Here is a 25,600-nt window from a genome sequence, read left to right on the forward strand (position 1 = left end):
AGCAAGTTTAGATAAGTGAGTTAGAGCAGAGACTGTGAGCCAGGCCTTTCTCATCCAACATCAGCATTTGACCTCATAAATGTGCTTCTGGAAGAATGGTCAAAAATTCCTATAAACACACTCCAACCTTGTGTAAGCTCTTTCTAGAGAGGTTAAAGCTGTTATAGCTGCAAAGGGTGGCATATTAAATCCTATGGATTAAGAATGGGATGCCACTCGATTTCATGTGTGCACATGCGAAGACAAACAATCACTCAATACTTTTGGCAATATAGTATATTTTTTGCTAAGAAGTTCCAGGTTCAAGTTCCCTCAGAAATTAAATGGCTTTGAGGCAGGTACATACAACTTATTCAAGACAATTCCGTGAGTTATTTTAATATTTTATACTAACTTCCAGTAGATTTATAGCAATAAATGTCTTATAGGAAATTGTAAAAATATATATTTATATATCATTACTACCTCTGTTTGTTCAAGCTCTCTGCAGAGTGGCTAAGGACAATAAGATTAGTCTCATGACATATATATATATATATATATATATATATATATATATATATATATATATATATATATATATATATACACATTTTCAGCCCAATAGCTGAACTGAATTAGGTGATCTATGTTTATGTTCAACTGGAAGCAATTAATGAGATTTTCCAAAAAACATCCATATATTGATTAATTTAATTTCATGCAGATGATTCTTAACAGTGTTTTAGTGCATCGTGTGGCAAATATTTATCTGTTAAATTGATATTCCAAAGAAAAATAGCTTGTGGGACAAAATATTTAAAGTTTCAAATCACTTTTCTTAGCACAGGGCTTGGCATGCCTCAATTTCTGACAGAGGCATTGCTACGATGGCATATTTGGTTGAGCTTTTTGGATTGTTTGTTTGGGCAAGAACAACAAAAAATTCCTTTTTCTACAAAGATTATGTAAACAAGGGAGTAGTGTAATTTCTTGAAGGGGGTTTTCTACAGAATACCATTAGGGATTTGGTGGTCTAGGTCACAGCCATTGGTAAATGGTTGTTTTTACTATTATTAGAAAAATCTAATTATTGAGGCAGGCACAAAAGTATTTTAATTGTTAAAGACCTCCTCCAGTAAAAATGAATATACCCTGTTAACTTGTCCATGTGGTATTTTTAATGTTAGAAACCATACCATGGGTGAACGGTGAAGCATTTCTGTTTTGCAATTACAAACAGGCAAATTCAGACACCCAGGATTTCACAAATAAAATAAACCAATCCATCACCTTGTGGGATGGGGTTATAGAGTTGCAGGTGAGTAGTCATTTTATATATGTTTAATATACTGTACATAGTAAATTAATGGGAAGGTGTTGAGGCTTTAGGGATTTTTTATTATTATTTTATTTGAAAATTACTTCTAATTTGTACCCATATTTTGATGAACAGTTACATGTTTGGCGGTGGGACCAGAAGAAGATTTAAGGACGTCTATTCATTTAAAATCAATACACAATTTAAAACATCATCCTACCTGGCTAAAATCTGACGTCAAACTGGTTAAATCCGAATTCGTGCGCTCTGTGTGCTGTTATTTTCCCTGCCTTGGAGATGCTCCCTGCCTCTGAGCTCGATTGGGAGGCCTGCCTACGCCGAGGCGTCCACAGACCAATAAGCTAGTGCAGCTAACGCCGTATTTTTCGCCGTCGTTTTGCAGGAGTCGTATTTAAAGTGGGGGTTAATGAGCATGGCCTGAGTGAGGGGTCTCTGTGGGACATGAGTGTGTGGTGGCGGGTGTGCTTGAGCGCGTCGTGTGTGTCCGGAGGCTGTGCGAGGCGGTAATGGTCCGCTGTGCTTCGGAGAGTGAACAGAGCTTCGCTAACATTAGCTGTGTTAGTCCTTCCACCACCATCATCATCATCATCTTCGTCTTTACACGCTCTTCAGGCGGACATCTAGTGCCAAAGGTACCTCTCCTCCGACAATTTGTCGTGTTCACTCCTCTTTTGATCGCGCAGGTCTCCTCGGGCCGCTGCTGTCGGTGAAAGCCTGTGTTCTGGTCGTTTAAAATCAGCAGGAGCTGGCTCTCTGCTGCTGCTAGCTCTGTGTTGCTAATGTAATCATTGCTAGCTGCCAACCCGTTTCCATATTTGGGCGGTACTCACACTGCTGGAGTCCCTCGATATCTGTGTCTCTGTACCTCTCTGTCTATGCCATATTATCCAAGTTATAGTTCGCTAAGCTCAGACAACGTGGGAATGTTTTAAAGGTGTGTATTCCGTGTTGTGTTGTGTTATGGTGTTGTAACGTTTCTCTTCTCCACGGAGCTCTGTTCCTGAGAGCCCGAGCAGATCTGACGCAGTTCTCCAGCGGAGAGCACCGCTCATGGAGCTGCTCTTATTTACTAAATGATTAAGAGTTACAAAGCATGGTTGGATATTTTTGGATTAAGCTCTATAAAATATATAGGGCCTCCTTTATCGTTTAAAACCTCCCCAAAATGACATCAGTTCAACGCACTGACGCAAAATGACAAAATAGGGGAGGGGGAGGGGCGAGAAGTGTCCCCTTCACTTCTTGAAATGATTGTCAATAAAAGTTCCTAGCTTAAGAGCCCTGCATGTGACATACCTTCATATTGAAATGTAATGCCTGCGAGTGAATTGCTTCACGAAAACGACAGAAAAACGTGAAAACTGTGTACTTAATGCATGGGAACCAGAAATAAAATTAAAATATATTCATTTAATTATCTCGTTCCCATAATTTCGTTTATTTCCAAGGGATATCATCAGCAGAGCTGCTTACATAGTTTAAAGCATTGATAATATATCTTGCATCATTAAAATGTCATTGCAGGTCCCTTTTTTATTTTTTACCGGGGGGGGGCGGGGGGATTTCTTCTCAAATATATTTTCTTTAATAATGTAATGTTTAAAGTTGCATGCAGATTAGTGTGAGAAATGCAGCAACACACTGGAAACTGCCATTGGAATAAAATTATTAGATTGAAAATATATTAAATGAATGGTGCTGCTTTGTTCGTGAATACAGTAGCTAGTTATTGTGCTTTAATATCTGCATATAAATCATTACTTATACCACAATCTCAAGCTGTTGGTGTTAGTAGTAGACCCCTTGGGCAGCTCAAGAAATATTTTTGTTTGCCAGTTTGAAGCTACTTTTAATGTCAGATTAGACTTTACAATGAAATGACTTTATTTTTAATTTGTTTTGTAGCAAGTAGTGTTTGTGCAACTAAGTAGAGAGCAACATATGGGAAGTCTCATCTGTTCATGTGTGTCAGTCAGCTGACAAAATCAATCACTAGAGGTTGGACATAGAGACTTTGTTGTTTTTGTAAAAGAACACACTGCTGGTCTGAGGTTATGACTAGTCTACAATGTGTAGTAGGTTAAGACAGGAATTATAAAATTTTTAACCGTTTTTGGTCAATTCAGTCGATAAAGGAACCTGTGTGCAGTTGCAGAAAAATTGCCACATTAAATATGTACACAGATGTGGTGACAGGTACCAGACCCCAGGAGAGCCCCTGAAATCTATCTAAAATTATTTGTAGTAGTTATGAAAATGCTGCCTGATAGACACTATATATATATATATATACATACAATAATTTTGAACAGAGGATTTTGGCCTAAAACAAATTTTTAAAACTCATTCATATTGTATGTACGTTTCAAGTATCAGTATTACCTACATAACATTACAAAACATGACTTGCTTTGTTTTTTAAATCTTAGTTTCATTACAGTAAACTAATTAACGTAAGATCATTCTGAATTGTTTCTATGATTGATCTACAAAAACGCCAGTATATTTTCTAGTTGTTTTGTAATATTCTAATAACAGTTATAAGATTTGAGCTGAACTGATATTTTAAAATATATCACCCTTGATTAGATATGAAGTGAGAAGAGTGTCCTCTGTCCCTGTATCCTGTGCCTCATACACACCCAAAGTATGTGTTTTTATTTATTAATTTATTTTTTGTAGTATCCCATTAAAATACCATATAATGGCTGATTTGACAGAATCCGTTTCTGAACATATACTTTGTTCTCTCACAGTCTGCATGGCCTGTGTTCTGCTGAGTTCGTGATTGGCCTTTGTTTGAAGAAGGGCCGAGCCAGGCGCTCAGCCTGAGAAAGAGAGAGAGAGATGTCTGTGCAGAACAGGAATGCAGTGCTGGTGCTGTCGGGTCGAGAGCGTGGGGCCCGAATGTTGGGATCCCAGCGGCTCTTGCAGCAGTTGGTGGAGGAAAGAACTCGCTGGATGAAACTGCAGAGTCAGGTAGACCTATCCTTTCAGCTCTAAAATATTCAATACTGCCTGTGCAGTTTATTGTGCCATATTCTGTGATATATGTGTAAACAAGTGTGTTTAGAAAATAAATGTTTCTGCTTTGTGACACAGCATGCTCTTGCTGAAATAATCAAAACCAATTGAAATAACATCAACGGAAAGTAGAACGACAGTTCTACTTTCCGTTGATGTTATTTAAATTGGTTTTGATTATTTCTTTGTTATATTTCCAACAGAAAGTAGAACTTCCAGATAACCCTCGCTCAACGTTCTTGCTGGCCTTCAGTCCAGACAGGTAAGCCATTAAGGGTTATGAATACATTAGCACATTTATTATTGTGTTATTTTTGTACTAGTATTTTCTATTAAAACCCCATAAGTATGATCAGGTTACAATAACTCCTGGCTATGTTTGTAATGTGCTTATATTTTCACAGGAATCTTATGGCCTCCACTCATGTTAACCACAACATTTACATAACAGAGGTGAAGACAGGAAAGTGTCTGCACTCTCTGGTGGGTCATCGGCGGACACCGTGGTGTCTAACATTTCACCCAACTATCCCAGGCCTGGTGGCTTCTGGATGCCTTGACGGAGAAGTTCGCATCTGGGATTTACATGTAAGTACCTGTTCAAAGCTTTACACGTAAGCGTCAGGTCACTGAGTTTTTTTAGATTTTGTAGCTTTAGACAAAATGTGATGGATATTATCAGTAAGAGCTGTCATTTTGTAAACATAAGAAAATGTTTTTGTAATATACATTTTCTTTTTAAACCTGAGCATCAGTGTCTGTATCGCATAATAACATTACTAGTGGCCTAATCCTCCCATCTAGGCTAGACATGATTGTATGTTTTTAAAAAGTTAGCTGATGTCTACAACATAGCTATAATTTTGGCAGTTGCTTTTATCCAGAATGATTCTTGATCATGTGAATGCTATGTCTTGTCCAGTGAGTGTTAATGGTGCAGTGTGGTGTCCTTGCCCAAACAGGGAATCGAAACCTAGTCTGTCAAGAGAAGAGCAATGCTGTTGCTACACTCTACCAACATCAACAGCTGTTAGTGCTTCTTCAGCACTGTTTATTTTAACAAACAAGTATATTTAAATGGAATTGTGGAAATACCATAATTGGTCAGCCTTCATATTTGGTAACAAAGTCCTGGATTTTCAAACATTTAGGTTTAGTTTCTCAGCCAGCGTTTGTGCTTACTATGGCAATTTATTTTCTTTTCAAATGAGAATCTCCATACAGATTACTGTATAGTCCAGGCCCTTGTTTAGTTGATTTGGAAAGCTGACCCCATAATGTTCAACTGTCTAGTCATCATCTGAATCACATTTAGGAAGTCCAGAAAACTTAATGTCATGTCAGAAACATTTACAAATTAACTTATATCTAAAGTTGACCTTTAATGGTAATTGTGTATTTGAGGAAGCCTGACTTAGAATCAAACCTCTTGGCCCATAGATACCTTACTGAAGATTGAGGTCTTAATCGTTCAATTGATGGCTTATATTGGGTGTTTTTTACTTTCTCCAAGTAAGCATGTGATTGCAGATAAGATAAATGCAATTAACATTTTTTTGTTTTTATTTCTTCGAATTAAACACTGCCAGGATGTTGAGGTGCATTTTGCTTGTTGTGCAGGGTGGCAGCGAGAGTTGGTTTACAGAGGGGAATGTAGCCATTGCATCTTTGGCCTTCCATCCCACTGCCCAGCTGCTGCTAATTGCCACCAACAATGAGCTGCACTTCTGGGACTGGAGTCGTCCCGAGCCTTTCGCTGTAGTCAAGACTGGCAGTGAGACAGAGCGTGTCAGGTAAAACATTTTGTAATAGAATGTTTGACAGTTAAGTAGATTTTCAATGGTGCATGTTTGTACTTTTAAATATTTGCACATTCTTTGTATTTCCTTCTCAGGCTAGTAAGGTTTGATCCTCTTGGCCACAATCTTTTGACTGCTATTGTGAACCCATCCAACCAGCAGGTACACATCTATTTAAAATTTTCCAAGTTTTTACATTCTTTTGATATGAACGTTGTTGCATTTGTGGGTGTTTTGCTAGATTCCTTAGTTAATAATATAAGTTATGATGAAAATCCAACCTGTCCAGTAGTTGAAGCTAAGGAATATTAGTCAGTCTTCACATACAAACAAAAAAAGTACAGTAAAGCGGTAGCATACAGTTGCATACACTTAAACTAATGCTTTGTTAAAACATCTTTTGACTTAATGACAGCATATTGCCTTTTTTTTTGGTTAGGCATGGGAAACACTATCGTGGGAATCTCTGCCTGGTTTTTCCTGTAAAACCGCTTTAAATCTGTCAGATTGCAAGGGCATCCCATGCATAGCCCATTTCAGGTCACCCATACAGATATTCGGCTGGGTCTTTCCTGATCTTTTGGTGAAGCCATTCTTTTGTTGTGTGGGTTGCTTTGAGTTGTTTTTGAGTTGTCATGCTGAATGGTCATATTCCTCTTCATCTTCAGGGTTTTTTTTTTTTTTTTTTTTTGGCCAATATTGACAGATATTCGAAACCGATCTAAATTCCCTCCACCTTGAATAATGTTCTAGTTAAGGATCAACAGGCCTAAAGCACAATGCTGCCTTCACCATGCTTTACTGTGGTTATGGTGTTCATTTAGTGATGTGCTTTTCTGCCAAAAACTGTTTGGATTAAGGCCAGAAAGTTCAACTTTGTTTCACCACACCATATCACATTTTCCCAAATGCTCTTGGCAGAACTTATGTAAGTTGTTGCAAAATGTAGCTGGGCATTTTTTTACACTGTTGTCACGTGTAGTACACAACCAGCGCTTGCCAGAAATTCCTGCAGCTCCTGTAATGTTGCTGTAGGGCTCTTGGCAGCCTCCCAGACCTGTTTTTCTTCTTGTGTTCTCATCAAATTTGAAAGGACATCCAATTCTGTGTAAAGTCACTGTTGTGTCTTATTTTATCAATTTTTTGATGATTATGAGTGAGATTCTTTGATGCTTTGTGATTGCTTTGTTACCAAGTACATATCAGTAAAACCATACTAACACAGATGAACTAAATATGGGGTTGAATAGAGTCATTTTAATTTGTGACAGGTGTACACTGACTACTGTTTAAAATGAGTCTAAATGTAGTTGTTTAATTCTGAACACATGCACATCCTTAATAATAACAGGATGTGAACACTTATGCCATCACATTAGTTTATATATATTTTCCTCCTCTAAATGATTTAAGTTTTGTTTTTCAGTTGAATTGAACAGATTTACATTAAAGATGTAAATAAATCTGAATTGATTGGTCTTGGCCAAGTTTTTTTTTTTTTTTTTTTCTCCCTCTTCCCTCCCTTCAATCACACACTTTTTTTTTTTTGCATCACAAAAACCTGCCATTTTAACTGGTGTGTAGACAGTTTCTAAAAGTCTTGCTTCGTGGAATACACCTTTCTTTATAATTATTAGCCAATAAATCTATATAATAATTCATATTCTTTATAATTTCTGGTGTAATTTTGCTCACATAGTAGTTCTGAATTCAGTTTTGAGTCTTGTTCCTCTTATGTGTTTTGTAGAATGAGGAGGACTCTGAGGTTCCCATGGACAGCATGGAAATGGCCCTGTTCCGCCAGCGCTCCCTGTTACGTTCCCCTCCGGTCCGCCGCACCCCAATCTTGCACAATTTCTTGCACATTCTTTCTTCACGGTCCTCTGGCGCGGCTCCTGGGGACCAGGCTCGAGCTCCTCCAGAACCCCATGAGCCTCCTGCCAGCATGTCACTGTTCCAGTATCATGGACGTGGGGCTGAGCTGGGTGATCACCCTTCACAGCAGGGCTGCACTCAACACCTGGGTCTTGGTTGCCTTTGCAGCCGCTGTGCTGCTTCTCAAAATGTTCTTGGTCAGAATCCCTCAACTCTACCACCTTCAGACTCTCCGCGTTCTCACCAACACCCACAGACTCATGCCCCTTCTGGCCCCTCTGCCTTCTCAGCCACTCCCAGTCAATCACGGCCGCCTTCAGACAGGCCTTCTGCTTTTAGTAGTGTGTATAGCGCTGCAGCGGGAACCTCGCTGCACAGAGGTCTTTCGTCTCTAAGAACTAGCCTGCCTTTGGGCCCTCAGTCGGGCAGTCCACTGGAGCCGGTGAGATTGCCTGGGGCAGAGTGGTCGGGCAGTTTGCTTACTGCAGGGCCTGAGGCTGCTCTTGGACCTGCTTCTGCAGTTATAGGGGCCAGGGGTGTTGTACTCCCTCCTAGGACTAGCTCATCATCCATGGGCTTGCACACTTTACATAGATATCCCAATGGATCGTCTTCCTCCCCCATATACACATCTGCCACAGAAGGCCGTGGCCTGGTGATGCCTGATGCAGACCCCAGGCAGGGTAGAGCCAACGATGGCACCAGCAGTGGCCATCATCCTTTTTATGACAGTGCTCAGCGGAACAACCCTGCATCCATTCGAAATGTCCTCCAGTGCAACCTGAGCCGCTACTTTATGGAGTATGAACGCATGCAGGACTTGGAGAGACCGGGAGGCAGCCGAGAGGTGGCAGGTCAGGGTCCAGTGCAGGAACTGCTGGCCAACAGCATCGACTCTGAGAGGCCCGGGCCCTCCCACCGAAGCTCCTCTCATCCTACTGATGGAAGCGCCAGTACTGGACCAGCACTGCCTCACAGTCACCCAAACCGCTGCCGCTCATGCCACAATCTCCTCACCTTCAATCATGACACTCAGCGCTGGGAGCGCTCAGGCCAAGCTTCCTCCACCACTGCTCAGGAGAGTGCCTCTTGGCAGCTGCCCATGCCTGCTTTTGAGGACCCTGCTCAGAGCTCTAGAGGGGAGTCCCATGCCTCAGACATGAGAGCTCTGGACCCAACCGAGGCATCATCCAGCATGCGGGGACAGCAACCCATGGGACTGGTGTACAACCAGGAGACAGGTCAATGGGAGAGAGTGTATAGGCAAGCCACCGCCAGCCCCTCCGCAGAAGCAACACAAGAAGCCTTAAACCCAGAGGTGCCTGTGGACAACCCTGATGAGGACACACTCAGAAGGTAGCACTGACTTTGGGATGTTTTCTGATTTAGTAATATAATGTATTGAAATGCAAATTGAACCCTGAAAGGTACCATGTCAAAAAGCAAACAAAATTCAAACCAGGTTTGGAGCTCTATAAGTCACATTTCTGATTTGAGCCACAGCAACATGTTTGAATGCAGAGACAGATCTATGAAAATGTAGAATTCTGGTTTATTCATTTAGTCAAAATTACAATGAAAAACAGTCTGTCTGTGCATGTGCAGAAAAAGTTCTTAAGCAGTTTCTCTTTTTTTCAGGAGGCTTTTAGAGTCATCGCTCTTCCCTTTCTCCCGTTATGACATGTCTGGTTCCCGGGATCATCCTATTTACCCAGATCCCGCAAGGTATATGAATGACACTGAAACTCATTTAGCTGAAATGTAACTGCGCTTTGGTTTCATGCTGACTTTGTCTTCTTCAGGCTGTCTCCTGCTGCATATTATGCTCAGAGGATGATCCAGTATCTGTCCCGGAGGGAAAGCATTCGTCAGCGCTCTTTACAGAACCGCCTGCGCACCCTCTCTTCTTCCTCTGACAACCAGGCTGGCAACCCAGCCACAGCACCAGCAGAGGGCAGTGATGCTGATTATGAGGAGATAGAGTGGGTTACATTTCTCCCTATATTCTCAGTCTTAGGCTGAAACAACTTAAAGCTGACCCAAGCACCAATTAGACCTTGTACATGTTTGTGTTCGGTTAGCAGCATTAACCAAAAAGAGTGTTTCTTTTTTCAATACACATATAACATAAACTCTTAGTTTTATAGTTGCTTATAGTATAGAGACCGTATAATAAATTATGCATAATATTAATTTATAAAGACAGTCTGTTTTTATAATTAGACCAGCTGCAAAGTATAATAGTCTTTGTAATTGTAGAATTATAAATTGTCGACACCAATTGCAGGCTCTGATAGGGTTAATAGAAAGTACCCAGTAGTTTTGATCCTCTAGATGGGTCAATCTATCAGACACAAAGAAATAAAAAATAATAAAAAATCATTAATTACAGGGGCCACAAGGTATGTATTTTCACAAATAAGCTCTCTCTCTCTCTCACACTTACACACACACACAACTGCCATACTACAGTAACCACAACTTCTAATGACAACTGTAAACCAAATCCAAATGTTTTGGATTCAAGGGTTTCAATTCCAGACGCATGAAGCATGACATTTTTGGGAGTGGACTCCTATTCACTGTTTATTTAAAATTTATTCCACCACTCCCACTCTGAACAGAGATACTGTTCTAACTCTAAGTGCAGTATCTAAGTTCTAAGATACTGCGCTGTGAACAGAGACACCCTGAATATAACAACGGATATTTCAGAGTAATATCTGCTCTATGTTGCAGGACTAAGAGGAAGAAAAAAAAATTTAGGACAGAAATAGTGTTGACACACCATTTTAAACCAAAATTTACTCACATCCCTAAAGGAAAGCCCTCGTTCCTCCATAGCGGGAACCTTTTTGTCATGTGTAGAATTATTTCAGAGTGTGGTTCTAGGCCTGTCCTGCTGAGAAACAAAACAAAGAATACAAAATTATCAAATGGCCCAAAGTTTTTATTATGAGTGGAAGATTCGGATGTACAGAGTAAGAGCCGCATGCAACTCACACTATTGCAGTGTTGGCTAACCTGGGGCTTGTATGTTGTAGTATTGTGTCTTAAGCTGGTTGTTTTAAATTGCTTTTCCTGTAACTGCTGGCTGATTTTTGTTCCTTTTTTCTTTTTTTCTGTAACAGTGTATTATATGCAAAAAGTTCCTAGTATTTTATTTATTTTTAATTCCAGGGAGCCTGGAGACAGGACTAGACACAGAATGCCACGCAATGCACGAATGTCTGCACCCTCACTTGGCCGTTTTGTGCCAAGGTCAGTTAATCTGCACTGTTATTTCTATATAGAAATGACATTTTAAATATGTGGTTTTGCTAAAAACAGTAGTAATTATTTCAAATGAAGTTGTTGTATAACATGCACATTTATTTTTGAAGGAGGTTCCTGTTGCCTGAATATCTTCCATATGCTGGTATTTTTCATGAGAGAGGTCAGTCAGGTCTGGCAACCCACTCCTCAATCAACAGAGTATTAGCAGGTACATATAATATTTAGATTTTAACGTCTGTGTTCCGCATGAAACCATTCATGCGGAACCTGCAGTAAATCTTTGATAAAAGTATATAGTTTTTAAATATATTTTTTAATATATATTATTATATATTAATAATGCTTATTAATACTTAATACTTTAATTCAATGTGAATTTGCTTTAATTACAAAAAGATACAATTATGTTATTATGGGTATTGGGTATTCAACGGTGCTAATTATCAGTTATCATATCTGCCCAAAAAAATTTAAAATTGGAGCATGCCTAGAAATAAGTTAAATGTTGCTAATGAACCAGCAAAGAGCTCTTCATTTTCCTGAAAATCTCGATGCTGTTCTCAATTGTAATGTATTTTATTTTATTTTTATTTTTTAAATTTATTTATTTATTTTATTTATTTTTTTATTTTTTTATATAAAGGTGCATCGATTGGTGATGGCCAATCAGCAGTGGCAAGTAATATAGCGAACACTACATACAGACTGCAGTGGTGGGATTTCACAAAGTTTGACCTACCTGAGATCAGCAATGGTGACTTTTTATTTACTTTTTTGAAGAAATGCAATAATTTAGGTACATTTAGAAAGTCAGAAAAAAATTAAGCATTAGAGGTTCAGGTTTTATGTAGACATGTCATTTCTAGTTTCTTGCTGTGAATAGAAATTACAATAATTAAATTCCATGATTATGCCTAGTTCAGAAAGCTTGTGGCCTTTTTTAAATGTCAACCACAACTAATGCTCTTTATCTTTTGTAGCCTCTGTGAATGTGCTGGTTCCACACTGTAAGATCTACAATGATGCTAGCTGTGATATATCGGCGGACGGGCAGCTCTTAGCTGTGTTTATACCCAGCAGTCAGCGAGGCTTTCCAGATGAGGGCATTCTTGCCATCTACTCTCTTGCTCCTCACAACTTGGGAGAGATGCTTTACACCAAGAGATTTGGTCAGTGAGCTGCGCTTATTGATGGGAGACCTGTTCCTGAAGATGTGTTAATAAATCAATGTCTTTATAAACGACTTGCATGTTCTTAAGTGCCTTTAAAGTAATCAATAAATATTAATGCAGGATGGCTCTTCAGAAACTGGTCTGGTTAGAGAAAAAATAATTTCAGTATGTACAGTGTTTAATGACTTTTATAATTAAATAACTAATACATTGTCCCATTTTCCCCATGATATCTCCAGGTCCCAATGCCATCTCTGTCAGCCTGTCTCCAATGGGCTGCTATGTGATGGTGGGATTGGCCTCTCGCAGAATCCTCCTCCATCCTACTACTGACCACATGGTGGCACAAGTGTTCCGCCTTCAGCAGCCCCATGGCGGAGAGACATCCATTAGGGTCAGGGGCATATATGAATGTTTGCTCTTTTCTATTATTTGTATCACTTTTCTGTACCCCTTCTTTTAACTCTCTTTTACTTGTGGTGTAGATGGTGTATAACGTGGTGTACCCAATGGCTCCAGACCAGCGTAGGCATGTCAGCATTAACTCGGCACGCTGGTTGCCTGAACCTGGGATGGGCCTGGCTTACGGGACCAACAAGGGAGATTTAGTCATCTGCCGACCTGTGTGAGTGATCCTCAGGCGCCATCTAGTTTTTAAACTCAGATTTGTGCGTTCTGTCTGTCACCAAAACAATGCTTTTAGTAACAAGAAATAAGAACTTTACACTAATATGTAAAAGACGCATAAAATATATGTTGTCCACAAAGTTAAAATAGCATTTAATATAAATCTGGAAAAGTGTAAACTGCTTCTTCTTGAGGTAGGCATAGTTGACAAATTTAAGAGTTTAGTGGGTCAGCTCTTGTCTTTTGGAACTCAAAGCTGTCAAGGATTTCACTGCTAACAGAGTTTGGAGGCAACGTATTTGAGTCCCTGTTTTAGGCTAATAACTGTTGCTTTATTAGAAACTAGCAACATAAAAGCCCATATAGGAGATCAAAATGTATGATTTATGAATATAATAGCTATAATGATGAATTGGCCAATTACTTCATCAATGTGTTTTTTTTTTTTTTTTAAACTATTTACCCCAATATACTTGTGTGTATTAAAACCAAAATGGTGATTTGTGTTTGCAGTGATTACAGGAATGATGGTGACAACAGTGCTGACCAGAGCTCAGATCCTCTGTTCAACATCAACAGCAACAGCAGCAGTCGTACTCGAGGAGTGGAGCGACCAGGGTCAGAAAACACTCTGTTCTCAGTGCTCTTTCAAAGTTCCAGAGACATTCAGTTATTTGCTACTTTATAATGCATTGGCCTATTCACCTCCAATGATTTTGCCCATTTATATGCTCTGATAAAGAACGAGTAGGTCTGGCTGGCGTTTGGACAGGGATATGGGCCTGATGAATGCTATTGGCCTGCAGCCTCGGCAGCCCGCTCCCTCCGTGACCTCCCAGGGCACCCAGACACCGGTGGTGCGTCTCCAGAACGCAGAGACACAAACTGAGAGAGAGCTTCCCTCAACAAGTGTGTTTCAGACCATACACACACCCCGACACTGTAAGAGTTTCACAAACAGACATGCAGTAGTTTAATTCATCTTTATACTAATTTAAGTATTGACTAAGCCATTTTCAGCACTAGTGTGGGGAATAATGAGGTGATGTGTTTATTGTAAGTTTGTATATAAAAGTTATCATTAACTTTTTAGTGTTATTTGTGGACACTACAAAGATTAGTGTTTTTATTTGATGTAACTGTTCCTTTTTATATTAACTGTGCCTTTTTTTAAATCTGTTCTTTTTTCAGTGGTGGAGACTAGTGAGGTGCAGACTTCTAGCACAGAGAGACTCTCACACAGCGATTCACGACAAACATCGGCATCCACACTGGGCCATGGAGCAGCCTCCCAGGAACCCTCAACCCATACTGACACTCTGACCACCAGCAATGGTAACTATGTATACATTTTTGTTTTTGTTGTCTCTGCCGTTTTTTCTTTCCAATGTATTCTTCCTGTGCTCTTTGCTCCCTTTCTCTCCTGTCTCCACTTATTACTTGCAGCTTGGCTGATGCCAGAGGCACCGATTGAAAAGCAAACCGAATTTAAACTGAACAAGGCTCTGGTGCAGAGTGCTGCGTAGTGTTTGCTTGAATGATTCAGACAGTTATTGGTATACAATTGCCTGTTATTGTTGGTCTAATCCAGTTTCCCCCATCTTTCAGATTTGCAGGCATCTTTGATCATTTGTGGACAGTCAATCTCAAAACTCACAATAAAAAAAGTGGAAGACAAAAGTATATGCTTCACATATTTGCCTCATTTTGCCCATCTTATGAATAAACCCCTTTTAATGTTTTTAATGAATAATTAATTTAATTAATTAATAGTCTATCAATATCGACTCCAAATATGTGCATATTATTCAGGTTTTAATCTTTTAACTATCCAATAACTTGAGAATAAATAAGTAGGTGATATGAAAATATATCTGCTATGTATTTGAGAAAACCAAGATTTAATCATAATATTAGGTGGTTCTTGTGTCTGAGTATTTCTCAGAGATGGTCTGGTATCCCCTCCAGAGTAATAAATAAATAAAACGGGTGGCCTGTCCAGGTTATGTTTCCTGCCTTTCGAAGTCACCCCTTTTTCAAATAAGTGACGTGTGGTGAGCATACTAATGCAAATTGGTGTCTAGGAAAGTATGAAGTGTTAGTAAGTAACTATGTTTTGTCATATTCTCTCAGGAGAGGCCCAGGCTGAGCCTGGCTTGGGAGAGGATGCTCTGTCCCGGATTCGGCGTTTGATGGCTGAAGGTGGTATGACTGCTGTGGTCCAGAGAGAGCGCAGCACCACTATGGCCTCCATGGGTGGCTTTGGCAACAACATCGTGGTCAGTCACCGTATTCACCGCGGATCTCAGACTCCAGCCGGAGCGGCACAGTCCAGCAATCCAGAACCTGGCCCTAGCACTGGACAGTTATTCTCTTTCAGTTCAGAAGATTCTGCTCCTTCTGGCTCTCTTTCATCACAGATACCCTCTAGTCCTGCTATTCTGTCTGTAGGCTCCAGCACAGTATTAGAATCTGTGGCACCGCCTGTGGCCATGGAGGACGTGTTGGTGGACGGTCAGGCAGAGCCCCAACCCCAGCCTTCCTCCAGTAGTGTATACACATCTGACATCCACAGCAACAACAACCACAGCAACAACAGTCATGAGAGCAGTAGCAGAGATTATTCGGGTGACCTGTACAGCAGATAGTGCTACTTTTTGGCTGTTAAAGAAACCTATACATCTCATTGTAGCAGGCTGGTCTGCACATGGCAGGCGGGGAGTAGTTCTTTGTAGAACCTGATGGGATGGAACATTAGGACGGACCTGCATGACTGTTTTTGCCTCCTCCTGCTTTGGCCTTATTGCAGAAGAATGAGTGCCAAGTTTCCATACAGTCTCCCTGTTCAGAGGAGACGTCAGCCTGCCTCTCATACAAACGTTATACTGACCTTTATTTCTTTTGTTGAAGGCCATCATTATTGCACTTGGTCATTGCACTTCACTTGTAGTTTTGCTTCCTTTGATACGAGTCTTGGATGTTTGATCATTCCATGCCAGAAAGGGCTTCTACTTGAGTTATTCTTGTACTGGGGTACGGAATCTGTGGGGTTCAGTTTACTGCTCTTTCAAGTGTCATCAGTGTCATCCACAGCCAATCAAAGTGCCAGGCAAGGCTGCGGGAACAGGTCTGTTGGTCCTTGTTGGCCTCAACCAGGGCTGTCGGACCATATGTTCATTTCTGTAAACAAATCATTTTCGCTTGAGGAAAGGTGCAGATCCAAAAGGACTCTGTCATTAGGCACTGCTGTTAATTCTGTAATCATGTTTTCTTCACTGTTAGATATGGTTTGTGTGTTTGCAGAGCAGAGATTATGATGACAGTGGTTTAACGGTTCCACATTTATCCTCTCAGATGTTCTAGACCTTCAACAAACAGCATGTACTCAAAGGAGCATAGGATTTCGCCAGAATGTTTTACAGCGATGGCTTTTAAGTTACTTTAAAGTTGGTTTGAACAATATTTATTTGGACTAATTGTTAACTAACATTTTTTTTTTTTACAACCTGGTGATGTCTAAAGTTAATTACCAGTTTATTCAGATCCAATTTTAAGACCCTTAAAAAGGGCAGAGAATTGAAAGCTAGCACCATGTCAATAATCTTTGCCTGCAGTGAAATGTCTGAAGTGGTTGGGTTGGGCTGGTTTGCTTTTTGGGCTCCAATCCCAAGACAATGCTGCTTGTGCTCACCTAAGTTCAGCCTGCAATTCTAACTAACGGTTCTGTCTTGATCCCCACCAGTCACAGCATGCCTAGGACACCTAAAGTGACAACTAGTATCTGATTGCACTAATAAACACCCTGGTTTCTCCTCAAACTACCCATGCGGGGACGAGAGTCATCACACAAGGACAGACTGGACATATCTCCCTTAACTAAGCTGGGTATTGGAGGAAAAAAAATACTTGAATTTGAATTGCATACAGTAGAATATCTCTAATGGGTGAGGCAAGGTATTCTTATTAGAGAAACAGCCTTGAACCAGCTACTGTGCTGAAACACACATTGCGTAAAATGACTGAAGAGGGTCCGTGTGCTTGTGCGTGCGTGTACTACTGTGCATGAATGGTTGTATCACAGGTAAGTGTAGCATCTCCAACAAAGAAATGATGAATCAAGAAAAAGACTTGAAAGTTCAGGTTTTTTTTTTTTTAAAGATAGATAATATAATGTTTTCTCGTACGTCGCTGACCTTCTGATATTCATCAACCTGTGGTCAGAGATGTCTGATGTAGAGCTTTCCTCATTCCTCTGTTTGAGGGGAGGAAATGTACACGTGGAACATCCTGGCTTGATTTTATTTGGTGTCTGAAAAACTGAGCCTGTGGTTCTTTTAATAGTTTGGGTAAATTTGACAATGTGCCCTTCAATAGCCCCCCTTTTAGCTGACTTGTATTTATCCCTTGTTTTTACCACCATGAAAGAAAAAAATGCTGAAGGACCCTCACCTTCACTGTTTAATGCCTTGATTATGGGAGATTTGGTCAGTGTTGAAATTCATGCACCACATTTTTCATAAGGAACTGAGTACGAGTGAGAGAGAACATTGAGATGTTGAAAAAGTTGGACTTGACTGTCGAGCCTTTATGCCTTTTTAAGCTTTGAGTGGTTTTGATTGCTATTGTTTAAAATGTTAGTAGAACTAAAATCTCGTCGTTGGTGCTGTTTATTTATTTTACACTTCATAAAGTTAGCCTGGTACAGTTGTGGAGTATTCCGACAGAATTTCTACTTTTTTTTTTCTCCTTCCCCTCCTCTCTCCTCTCCCCCAACACTGTTACCAAGCTGAGAACTGAAATAGAGCAATATGAGGTAAGGACACAGGGACAGAAGTGTTATTGAACAAATTGCATCATTCACTTTTCATGAATGGCTGTAGGATCTGTTATCTTTAATTATGTTGAAATCATAAGCATCAGTTCATAAGGGTTACTTATTTTCCTCTCTATAATTTGCCTATTTCAGACCATGCAGTACACTCTTAAGTTTGAGACAATGTCTTGTGTGTCTCTAGGGTTTGTTTTAGTGTTTTAGGCTTACTTAAAGCTCATGTACATATTTACAGTTGAAGCATATACAATTAGAGAAGATACCAGCAATGTAAAACAACTTGTAAATGGACAGATGTATGTTACTGACTCTCTACAGTTTGTGTCTTCACTGCTGGGTCAGTGCTGAAAAAAAAAATCAAAGGCATGAATATGATAATTGGTGGTATAACAACCCTTATCTCTCTCCTCTCCCCCCCCCCCCCCAAAAAAAATATCCCCTTGTCCTCAATTATGAGGAGAAACTTTTATCAAGTAAAAATGCGTGAACGTCATTCTTTCGTTAGCTAATATAGGGGTTAGGTGTTTGTTTAACAAAGTGCTGTGGGACACCAAAGATCCAGTGTTATGATGATGGTTAAAAGAGATTTAATAAAATGGGAATATTGAAAATACCCAGCTGCTTGTGTTGCTTTTGTTTGTTAGCTCTGCTGAAACCCTGGAAGTTGAAGGCTGAAATTCCTGGAGATTAAATGTGACACATGAAATCAACAGAACTAAATAGGGAACATAATTATACCTTATTCTGACTAAAGATACTGAATATGTTCCCTTGAGTGTACCAGCACTGGGACAGTTCTTCTGACTGTGCTAGTGCCCATGTTAAGGCTAATGCTGGCCAATCCCGTGTTCTTTATTCAGGTTGTACTTCATTAAAGTCCTCCGTTCATACTGTTCTAGAATACGGTCGAGTGATGGATCAAACGAGCTCATGACCTGCTCTCCAACATGAAAACCAGACCTAGGTGCAGAGAAAAATCCTATAGCTGCAGCATAGTAAAAATTCAGGAGAGGGAAGTAACATTCTTTACTTATAATGCAAGTCAATGTAAACCTCATTCTAATATTTTGATGACAACTTCCATCAAAAGCTTCATCCTCCAGCCCTGTACTATGCAAATCCAGCCTACACTTTCAGAAAACAAGAAGCAGAGACATGTGAGAAAGAAAAGGAGAGTGCAATGAAGACCATTCTACTCATTTTTCTCGACTCTAATTCTGCATCTGGACTTCATACAGTAACAGTGGGGAACATTACCTTGTTTCCTTGCTGTGTTCCTGTCACACACAGACACTGCTACATCAACAGCTGTGTAAACTGCCTGCTGCATACTGTAGCACTGTAGTCTTCAGAAAACGGTACTGTGACACTTTGAAAAGCTTGTCATCCAAATAAATAAAACAGTAGGAGGCTGTACGCTCATGGCTCACTTACACATTCAGAGGAGCCTGGGCCAGCTGCCAGTGCTGCATGTTGACTGTGCCTGTTTTGTACGGAAGATTTACAGCAGAGTACAAAGAAAAGTTGCTCAATTTATATTCCATGTGCGTTTTGAGCGATTTACAAGAGAAAACCATTGAAAATACACATTTCTTATTTATTCACAGACCTGAAGAAGTACTCAGTTAGTGATGTTGAGTTTTTGATTGTACATTACAAATCTACAAACAAGGACGTGTTTAAGCATAGATATTGGTAGGTGGTCTACCTTTGCAAAATGTACTAAAGATCTGAGGTTTCTCGTCATAGGACACAATTATTCCAGTGGAGGTTTTTTTTCCTTGTTAATTAAATCTTTAAGTTTCTTTTTTTTTCTATTTTTGCAGTTTTAGGATTCATTTTCCAAGGGCCAAAAAAAAACAACATTGTTTCTGTTTCATGCACATCTACGCCTTTAGTAAACACAGTGGTATGCTGTGCTTTCCTAATCATATATATGAAAAGTAAATTACAGTTAACAACATTCTACAGAAATTATTTAAAAATACAACAATGGAAACAACCATAACTGTAGCATCAAAAGACAGAATCAAATATAGATAGGGTTACAGTTTTTTTCCTCATTGCAAATTAACCTCCACTCAGCAACACTACACTCACTGTACTGAGCATTAAGGAGGGGTTCGTGGGGATGTTCCATTGAGGATTTGGAGAGTGGTGGGTGGACAGCAACGCTAATTTTCTTTCCCCTTCTTTACCTTCCTCTCCGGGCCCTTGACTTTAACCGGCTTTGGAGTGCAGGGTTTGGACACTTTAATGGTCGACTGGCAGTCAGCGTTGAACATGGCTTTCTTCAGTGTCCCCATTCTGCTCCGAGTGCCGGTGGATGTGTCGCACTCGGCCCAGCGGCCAAACTTATACTTGCAGTCAGCTACAGTAAAACAAAAATGTGTTTAAATAGTTTGAAATAAGCTGCTATAGTATGAGAGTGTAATATTTCTGGTTAGATTTGTTGTAGGTTTGAATCACAATGATACTTCAGTAACAAAGAATATATTACATCCAAGGAAATAGCCTCCTCTCTCTCTTACCACCAAAATCCTTCTTCCAGTTGCATGGCACTTTACACTTGTGTTTCTTGGACTCTCCATTGCAGGTGGCCTCTCGAACTCCCAGGCCACAATCCCCAGTGTTGGGCACACATCTCCCGTACACCCAGTCAGAACATTCAGTATCTACTTTTCCTTTGTCTGGAGCAACAGAATATCAAAACAAGGGTGCGTTATGTTACTTATACTAATAACAGAGCAAATAAACAGAGCAAATGGGGAAATATGATAGCAGCATGAACTGACCTTTTCTCTTTACGGCTTCTGCAGTGATTGTCAGAGCAACCAGCAGCACAACTGTAGTTGAGAATACACTCCGCATCCTGTGAAGAGCAGAATATTGTCAGTGGAAAAATTCCAGGCGTGAGACGTCAATGACAAAAGTTTACCCTTAAACTGAGACACATTAAAATGTAAAGTATGTTTCAGATACTTGAGAAAGTAAGTGATTATTGGCTTTAAAAAACACTACACACTTGTTGGACCAATATGAAATTCTAATTAAATTGTTAGCTCTTCCGCACAGTAGGGTAGATTCACAGTGTGTCTGTATTTGATCAATCATGGTACTGAAATGGAGACGATCTGTAGAACTGGGGTTTGCAATTTACACTGTATGCCTTCATGCAGTGATGAGTAATGAACTGGCTAATGTGTTTGGATAGATGGGAACAGGTCCAATATGTGTGTGTGTGTGTGTGTGTGCTGTGTGAAGCTCATCCAACACTCATGCAGCAAATGTGTAAAATCAAAAATATTTGATTTTACAAATACTCCCATTAGAAATTGAGTCTTGAACATTACATGAGCTGTTTTTAGTAAAAGCACTTAAGACAATCTTCTTAAGGAGACAGACTTCTCAAAATTCTCTGGCACTTTACTACTTCACAGGAAGAAATACACAGCATCACATTGCACAATGTGAGTGCGCTATTTCAGGCTAGATTTGTTACAGGATTAAATCACATAGGCATCAACCGCTAGAGCATGGCTGCACAACTCCAGTGCTGGAGGGCCAGCTCAGACACACCTAATTCTGCAATAATATTTAGGTTTAGTGGGTGTGTTTTGAGGAATAGCTACCAAATTATGCTCTACACCAGCTCTCCAGATTCAGAATTGTGCATTCTTGCTCTAGAGCCAAAAACCCTTAAATTACCAGGTTAAATTTACGGATAGCCATAGTACATTTCCCTGTCACTGAGTTTAATAATCATACAAGCCCAATCTATGGCTTTTATGTTAATTGGGCAAAGTTTAAGGGAATATTGTATTAAATAATAAACACTGTATTCAAGTTATAAGGCTGTATACCTTCAAACATAAGGAGAACCGCATAAACCCTAGATTGAAACATATGGAAATGGATTAATAACCCCCCCCCCGTATTCTATCCCACATTTGCTGTTAATATTGGCTCTTTATCAAAGCCTGCCGTTGCCTCTAGCTACAACTACATAGAAAATGGTCTTTCAGATCTTTCAGTTCTGGTACTGCTGACTGCATTTACGTTTACATTTACAGTCTTTAGCGGATGCTCTTATCCAGAGCGTGCTTAGTGTTCAGACAGGATGTGTATCCTAGCTAGTACAAATAGGTTTAAGTTCAAACTCCCCTTGAACTCAGACACTGTCAGAACATGAGCCAGTGCTGAGACCGAGGAAGAACAAAACTTCCCCAATAAATTACATGATGGAAAAAATACAGAACAGATAAAAGCTTGCTCTTTATCACACAGGAGCGCAACATGTTGATGCAAGTGGAAAATTTTATTCGAGTGAACTTTACATGGTCATAAAACGCATGGGAGCGCATAACATTTTGCACTATCACAGGGACAGTTTAATCCCTCATTTTTGTAATTCTGTTTTCACGTGGCTTTTTATAAAGACATAATAGACTAACAAAGCACTAAACACTGAAACAAAAACACTCTGCTCTGTAAGCATTGGTCCATTTACTGAGAAAATCTATGCAGTGAAACCACTACAGTGAGCCTTTCACATTATTCTAAAGGTCCAATGCCACAGGAAACTTCATTTTCCTCACCAAGCATAAAGGAGCCATTTGGCCTGAGTTATTTTGTTGAGATGTGCATGTATGAATGGGGATCTGGCCAGCGACCCATACACTTTATTGCCAAAAGTATTAGTCATCTACCTTTGAACGATGAACTTGAGTGACATATCATTCTTAATCCATAGGGTTTAATGTTGTCCACCCACCCTTTGCAGCTATAACAGCTTTTCTGGGAAGGCTTTCCACAAGATTTAGGAGTTTGTATATGGAAAATTCTGACAATTTTTCCAGAACTGCATTTGTGCACTGATGTTGGAAGAGAAGCCCTGGCTTGGTGTTTCCGCTCTAATTCATCCCTAAAGTGTTTTATCCGGTTGAGGTCAGGACACTGTAAAGGCCAGTCATGTTCTTCCACACCAAACTCTCTCATATGTCTTTATGGACCTTGCTTTGTGCACTGGTGCATAATAATTTTGGAACAGGAAGGTGCTATCCCCAAACTGTTCCCACAAATTTGACTGTGGAATATTTAGTAGCAAGGAAATTTCACGATGGAATTCACCAAGCTCCTGAAAGTGACCCATTCTTTCACTAATGTTTGTAGAAGCAGTCTGCATGCCTAGGAGCTTGGTTTTATACAACTGTGGCCATTGGGATAGCTGAATTTAATTATTTGGCTGGCTGAGTGAATACTTTTGACAATATAATGTATCTGCCTGCCACAGACATCCCTTAATTCAAGAGTGTTCAAAAAGTCTTTAACTAACTGTGTCATATACTGTGTTTTTGATTGAAATATAATTTAGTACCTTTGTAGAACTGGTTCCAATATACACTGTAATTAATGACTTTTATTTATTTATTTTTTATACTGATGGTGTGACAAATGTATTTCAGCAGTACTAGACTTGCCTGGGCTTGCCTGTTTCAACCATTTCAAAGCATATTTACTTATAGATCCACATATTCTCTCTATAAGAGTTTATATTATATATATATATATATAATTCTCTTTTTTTCAAACAAAGGCATAAATACATCTGTCCTAAAATCACAGTTCCAGACGTATTTTGTTTTATATATATTTTTTGGGACGATAAGTGGCTCTTATTTAGAAAGAAAAATAGGGGTAAAGGGGGGGCGGAAAAAAACACCCTAAACAGATCTCATAAAGTCTTTTCTAAACAAATGGTCGACTCACACGCTTCAGAGCTAGCAACACCCAGTATCACCATAAAGCCCCAGTGTGTGAGTCCTTTTAAAGTGCCCCTCTTTCTCTATTCTCGCAGCTCTCTCTATTCCCAGGAAGCACACCCACAACACTTCTGCTTTTCATTATCCTCATCCCTCCATTAAAAGCTGTCCCTCTTTCAGTGCTGCTGTCTGCGGCACGGCTGCCTTTCTTCAGTGCCTCATAAATGTAGAGAGGGGCTTTTTGTGGAAAAAGAAACAGGAGATCGGCAGGGGTGCCCACACTCCACCCTCCCCGCTCCTTCTTCCTCAGCCTGGGCCAGAGATAGAGAGGAAGGAAGAGAGAGAGAGAGGGGGCGGTGGAGAGAGAGGAAATGGAGATACATTTCAGAGGAATTATATATATATAGAAGGAGGGAGACGTGAACCAGAGACGAGGAAAAAATGTACTGAAACTGAAAATAGGGAAAGAGGAAATGGAGGAAAAGAAAAAATATACCGAGGGAAGAGGGAGCGCAGATAGACAAGAAAAAGTGTGCTAGAGAAGAAATGCGAAATGAAGAGAGAAAAGAACTAGAGGGACGAAAAAAGAGAAAGAGAGGAAACAGAAAGAAAGGCCAAAGTGCTTAAAGGCCTCCAGCTCAGTCTTAGAAGAGCCCGATTCAGTGGCTCCAAACAAAGATAGCTCTCGCCTGTTTTCCTTCTCTTTTTAAAAAGAGCCCTGAACACAGACCCCATGCTGTGTCCCCCGGCAGGCCCGCTGAATATAAGCTTATTTGCATGGGAAGACAAAAACAGCTCTGTGAAAGAGCGAGAGAGAGATGGAGAGATTTTTTTTTTTAATGCAAGGCCTGGACATTTAGAGAACTTCCTCCCAACGTCCAGAGAGTTCAGAGGCGAACACACTGGGGTCTGCTTTTAAAGCTGAGGAGCTCCAGGCAGATTTCTGCCAGCTATGGTCTATGTCTGCATTTCCATTAAGAGCAGAGCTGATGCCATGGGAAAGAAAAAATACAAATCAACAGGAGGGGGGCGCTCGGAAACCCCCCACCCCCGCCCTCGCGCACACACACAACACACACACACACACACACACATACACACCCGCCTCGGTCTGAAATGAACTGGAGAAGCGGGTCAGCAGAGCTGGCACCAACAGCAGTTCTGGCACTCGAAAGGGCAACATCTCCATCATTGAAGTACCCTCCTGCCCCCAGAGACCCCCCCCCCCCCACACACACACACACACATATACACAGCAAGAGCAGCAGAGCACAAGCCTCTTCAAATGGCATAGCTGCAGAGAGGGTCTTAAGCCATGGCCCCTGAACAAACAATAAACCTTTTCATCCTTGAAACAGTCTATTTTGCCACTTCTCTGTCAGCAGTGCCAACTCAGATTAACAGAGGAGGAACGCTGAAGAAAGAGAGGACAGCACTACTACACTGGGCTTTCCTTTTCTTAAACCCAGGAACAGAACAATGAAGACACCGCACAGTAACAGAACAAGGGTAAGTACACAGTAAAGCAAGAACCGGACATTGATAGTTAACCGAGCTGTTTATAAGAGCGCGCAAATATAACTCTGCAAGAAGTACAAGTGCTGTTAAATCCTGCTAATATTCCCTTAAAACAGTGCTCCTTATTTTGGAAAACCATGTCTGATAATGCAGATAGAATTTCCTACTTGCCTTGCGCTGAGGGAGAGCTCCTTCACCAGCAGAAATATGTGTCTGTCCTGCTTTCCGACCGACAGCTCCTCCCTCCGTTTAGCATCCTTTTTTCCTCCACCCGTTTTCAGACTAACTCCGCCCACTCTTTCCTGAGTGGTCACTGCTTCCAACATAAACACACGCACAGCTGGTGGTCCCCAAAAAGTCCTCACAGTATGAGTGTTTAAACCGTGTTTGGTCCC

The 25,600-nt window shown here is 40.3% G+C and overlaps 2 protein-coding genes across 3 annotated transcripts; one reads left to right on the plus strand and one right to left on the minus strand.

Moving 5' to 3' along the window:
• The first annotated feature begins 1,611 nt into the window (after positions 1–1,611).
• Positions 1,612–19,788, plus strand: ambra1b (autophagy/beclin-1 regulator 1b). Of its 2 annotated transcripts, none has more exons than XM_066669426.1 (20): positions 1,612–1,953; positions 3,911–3,968; positions 4,078–4,300; positions 4,549–4,607; positions 4,750–4,933; positions 5,966–6,138; positions 6,240–6,306; positions 7,892–9,375; positions 9,658–9,744; positions 9,822–10,001; positions 11,200–11,280; positions 11,403–11,503; positions 11,939–12,049; positions 12,276–12,464; positions 12,707–12,861; positions 12,953–13,092; positions 13,608–13,712; positions 13,837–14,003; positions 14,286–14,429; positions 15,228–19,788. In XM_066669426.1, exons 3-20 carry the CDS (start codon positions 4,169–4,171, stop codon positions 15,740–15,742), a joined length of 4,074 nt encoding a protein of 1,357 aa, XP_066525523.1. In that variant the 5' UTR covers positions 1,612–1,953; positions 3,911–3,968; positions 4,078–4,168; the 3' UTR covers positions 15,743–19,788. The 2 variants fall into 2 exon arrangements, with proteins under 2 accessions (XP_066525523.1, XP_066525522.1); XM_066669425.1 differs by having other exon boundaries at positions 1,613–1,953; positions 13,837–14,036.
• mdkb (midkine b) lies at positions 19,581–25,474 on the minus strand. Its single transcript, XM_066669429.1, has 4 exons — positions 25,377–25,474; positions 20,721–20,797; positions 20,457–20,615; positions 19,581–20,296 (listed from the first exon to the last, which is right to left on the minus strand). Exons 2-4 carry the CDS (start codon positions 20,794–20,796, stop codon positions 20,100–20,102), a joined length of 432 nt encoding a protein of 143 aa, XP_066525526.1. The 5' UTR covers position 20,797; positions 25,377–25,474; the 3' UTR covers positions 19,581–20,099.
• Between the last annotated feature and the right edge of the window lie 126 nt (positions 25,475–25,600).

Source organism: Hoplias malabaricus, chromosome 4 (genome assembly GCF_029633855.1).
Source record: "Hoplias malabaricus isolate fHopMal1 chromosome 4, fHopMal1.hap1, whole genome shotgun sequence".
Classification (NCBI taxonomy): Eukaryota; Metazoa; Chordata; class Actinopteri; order Characiformes; family Erythrinidae; genus Hoplias; species Hoplias malabaricus.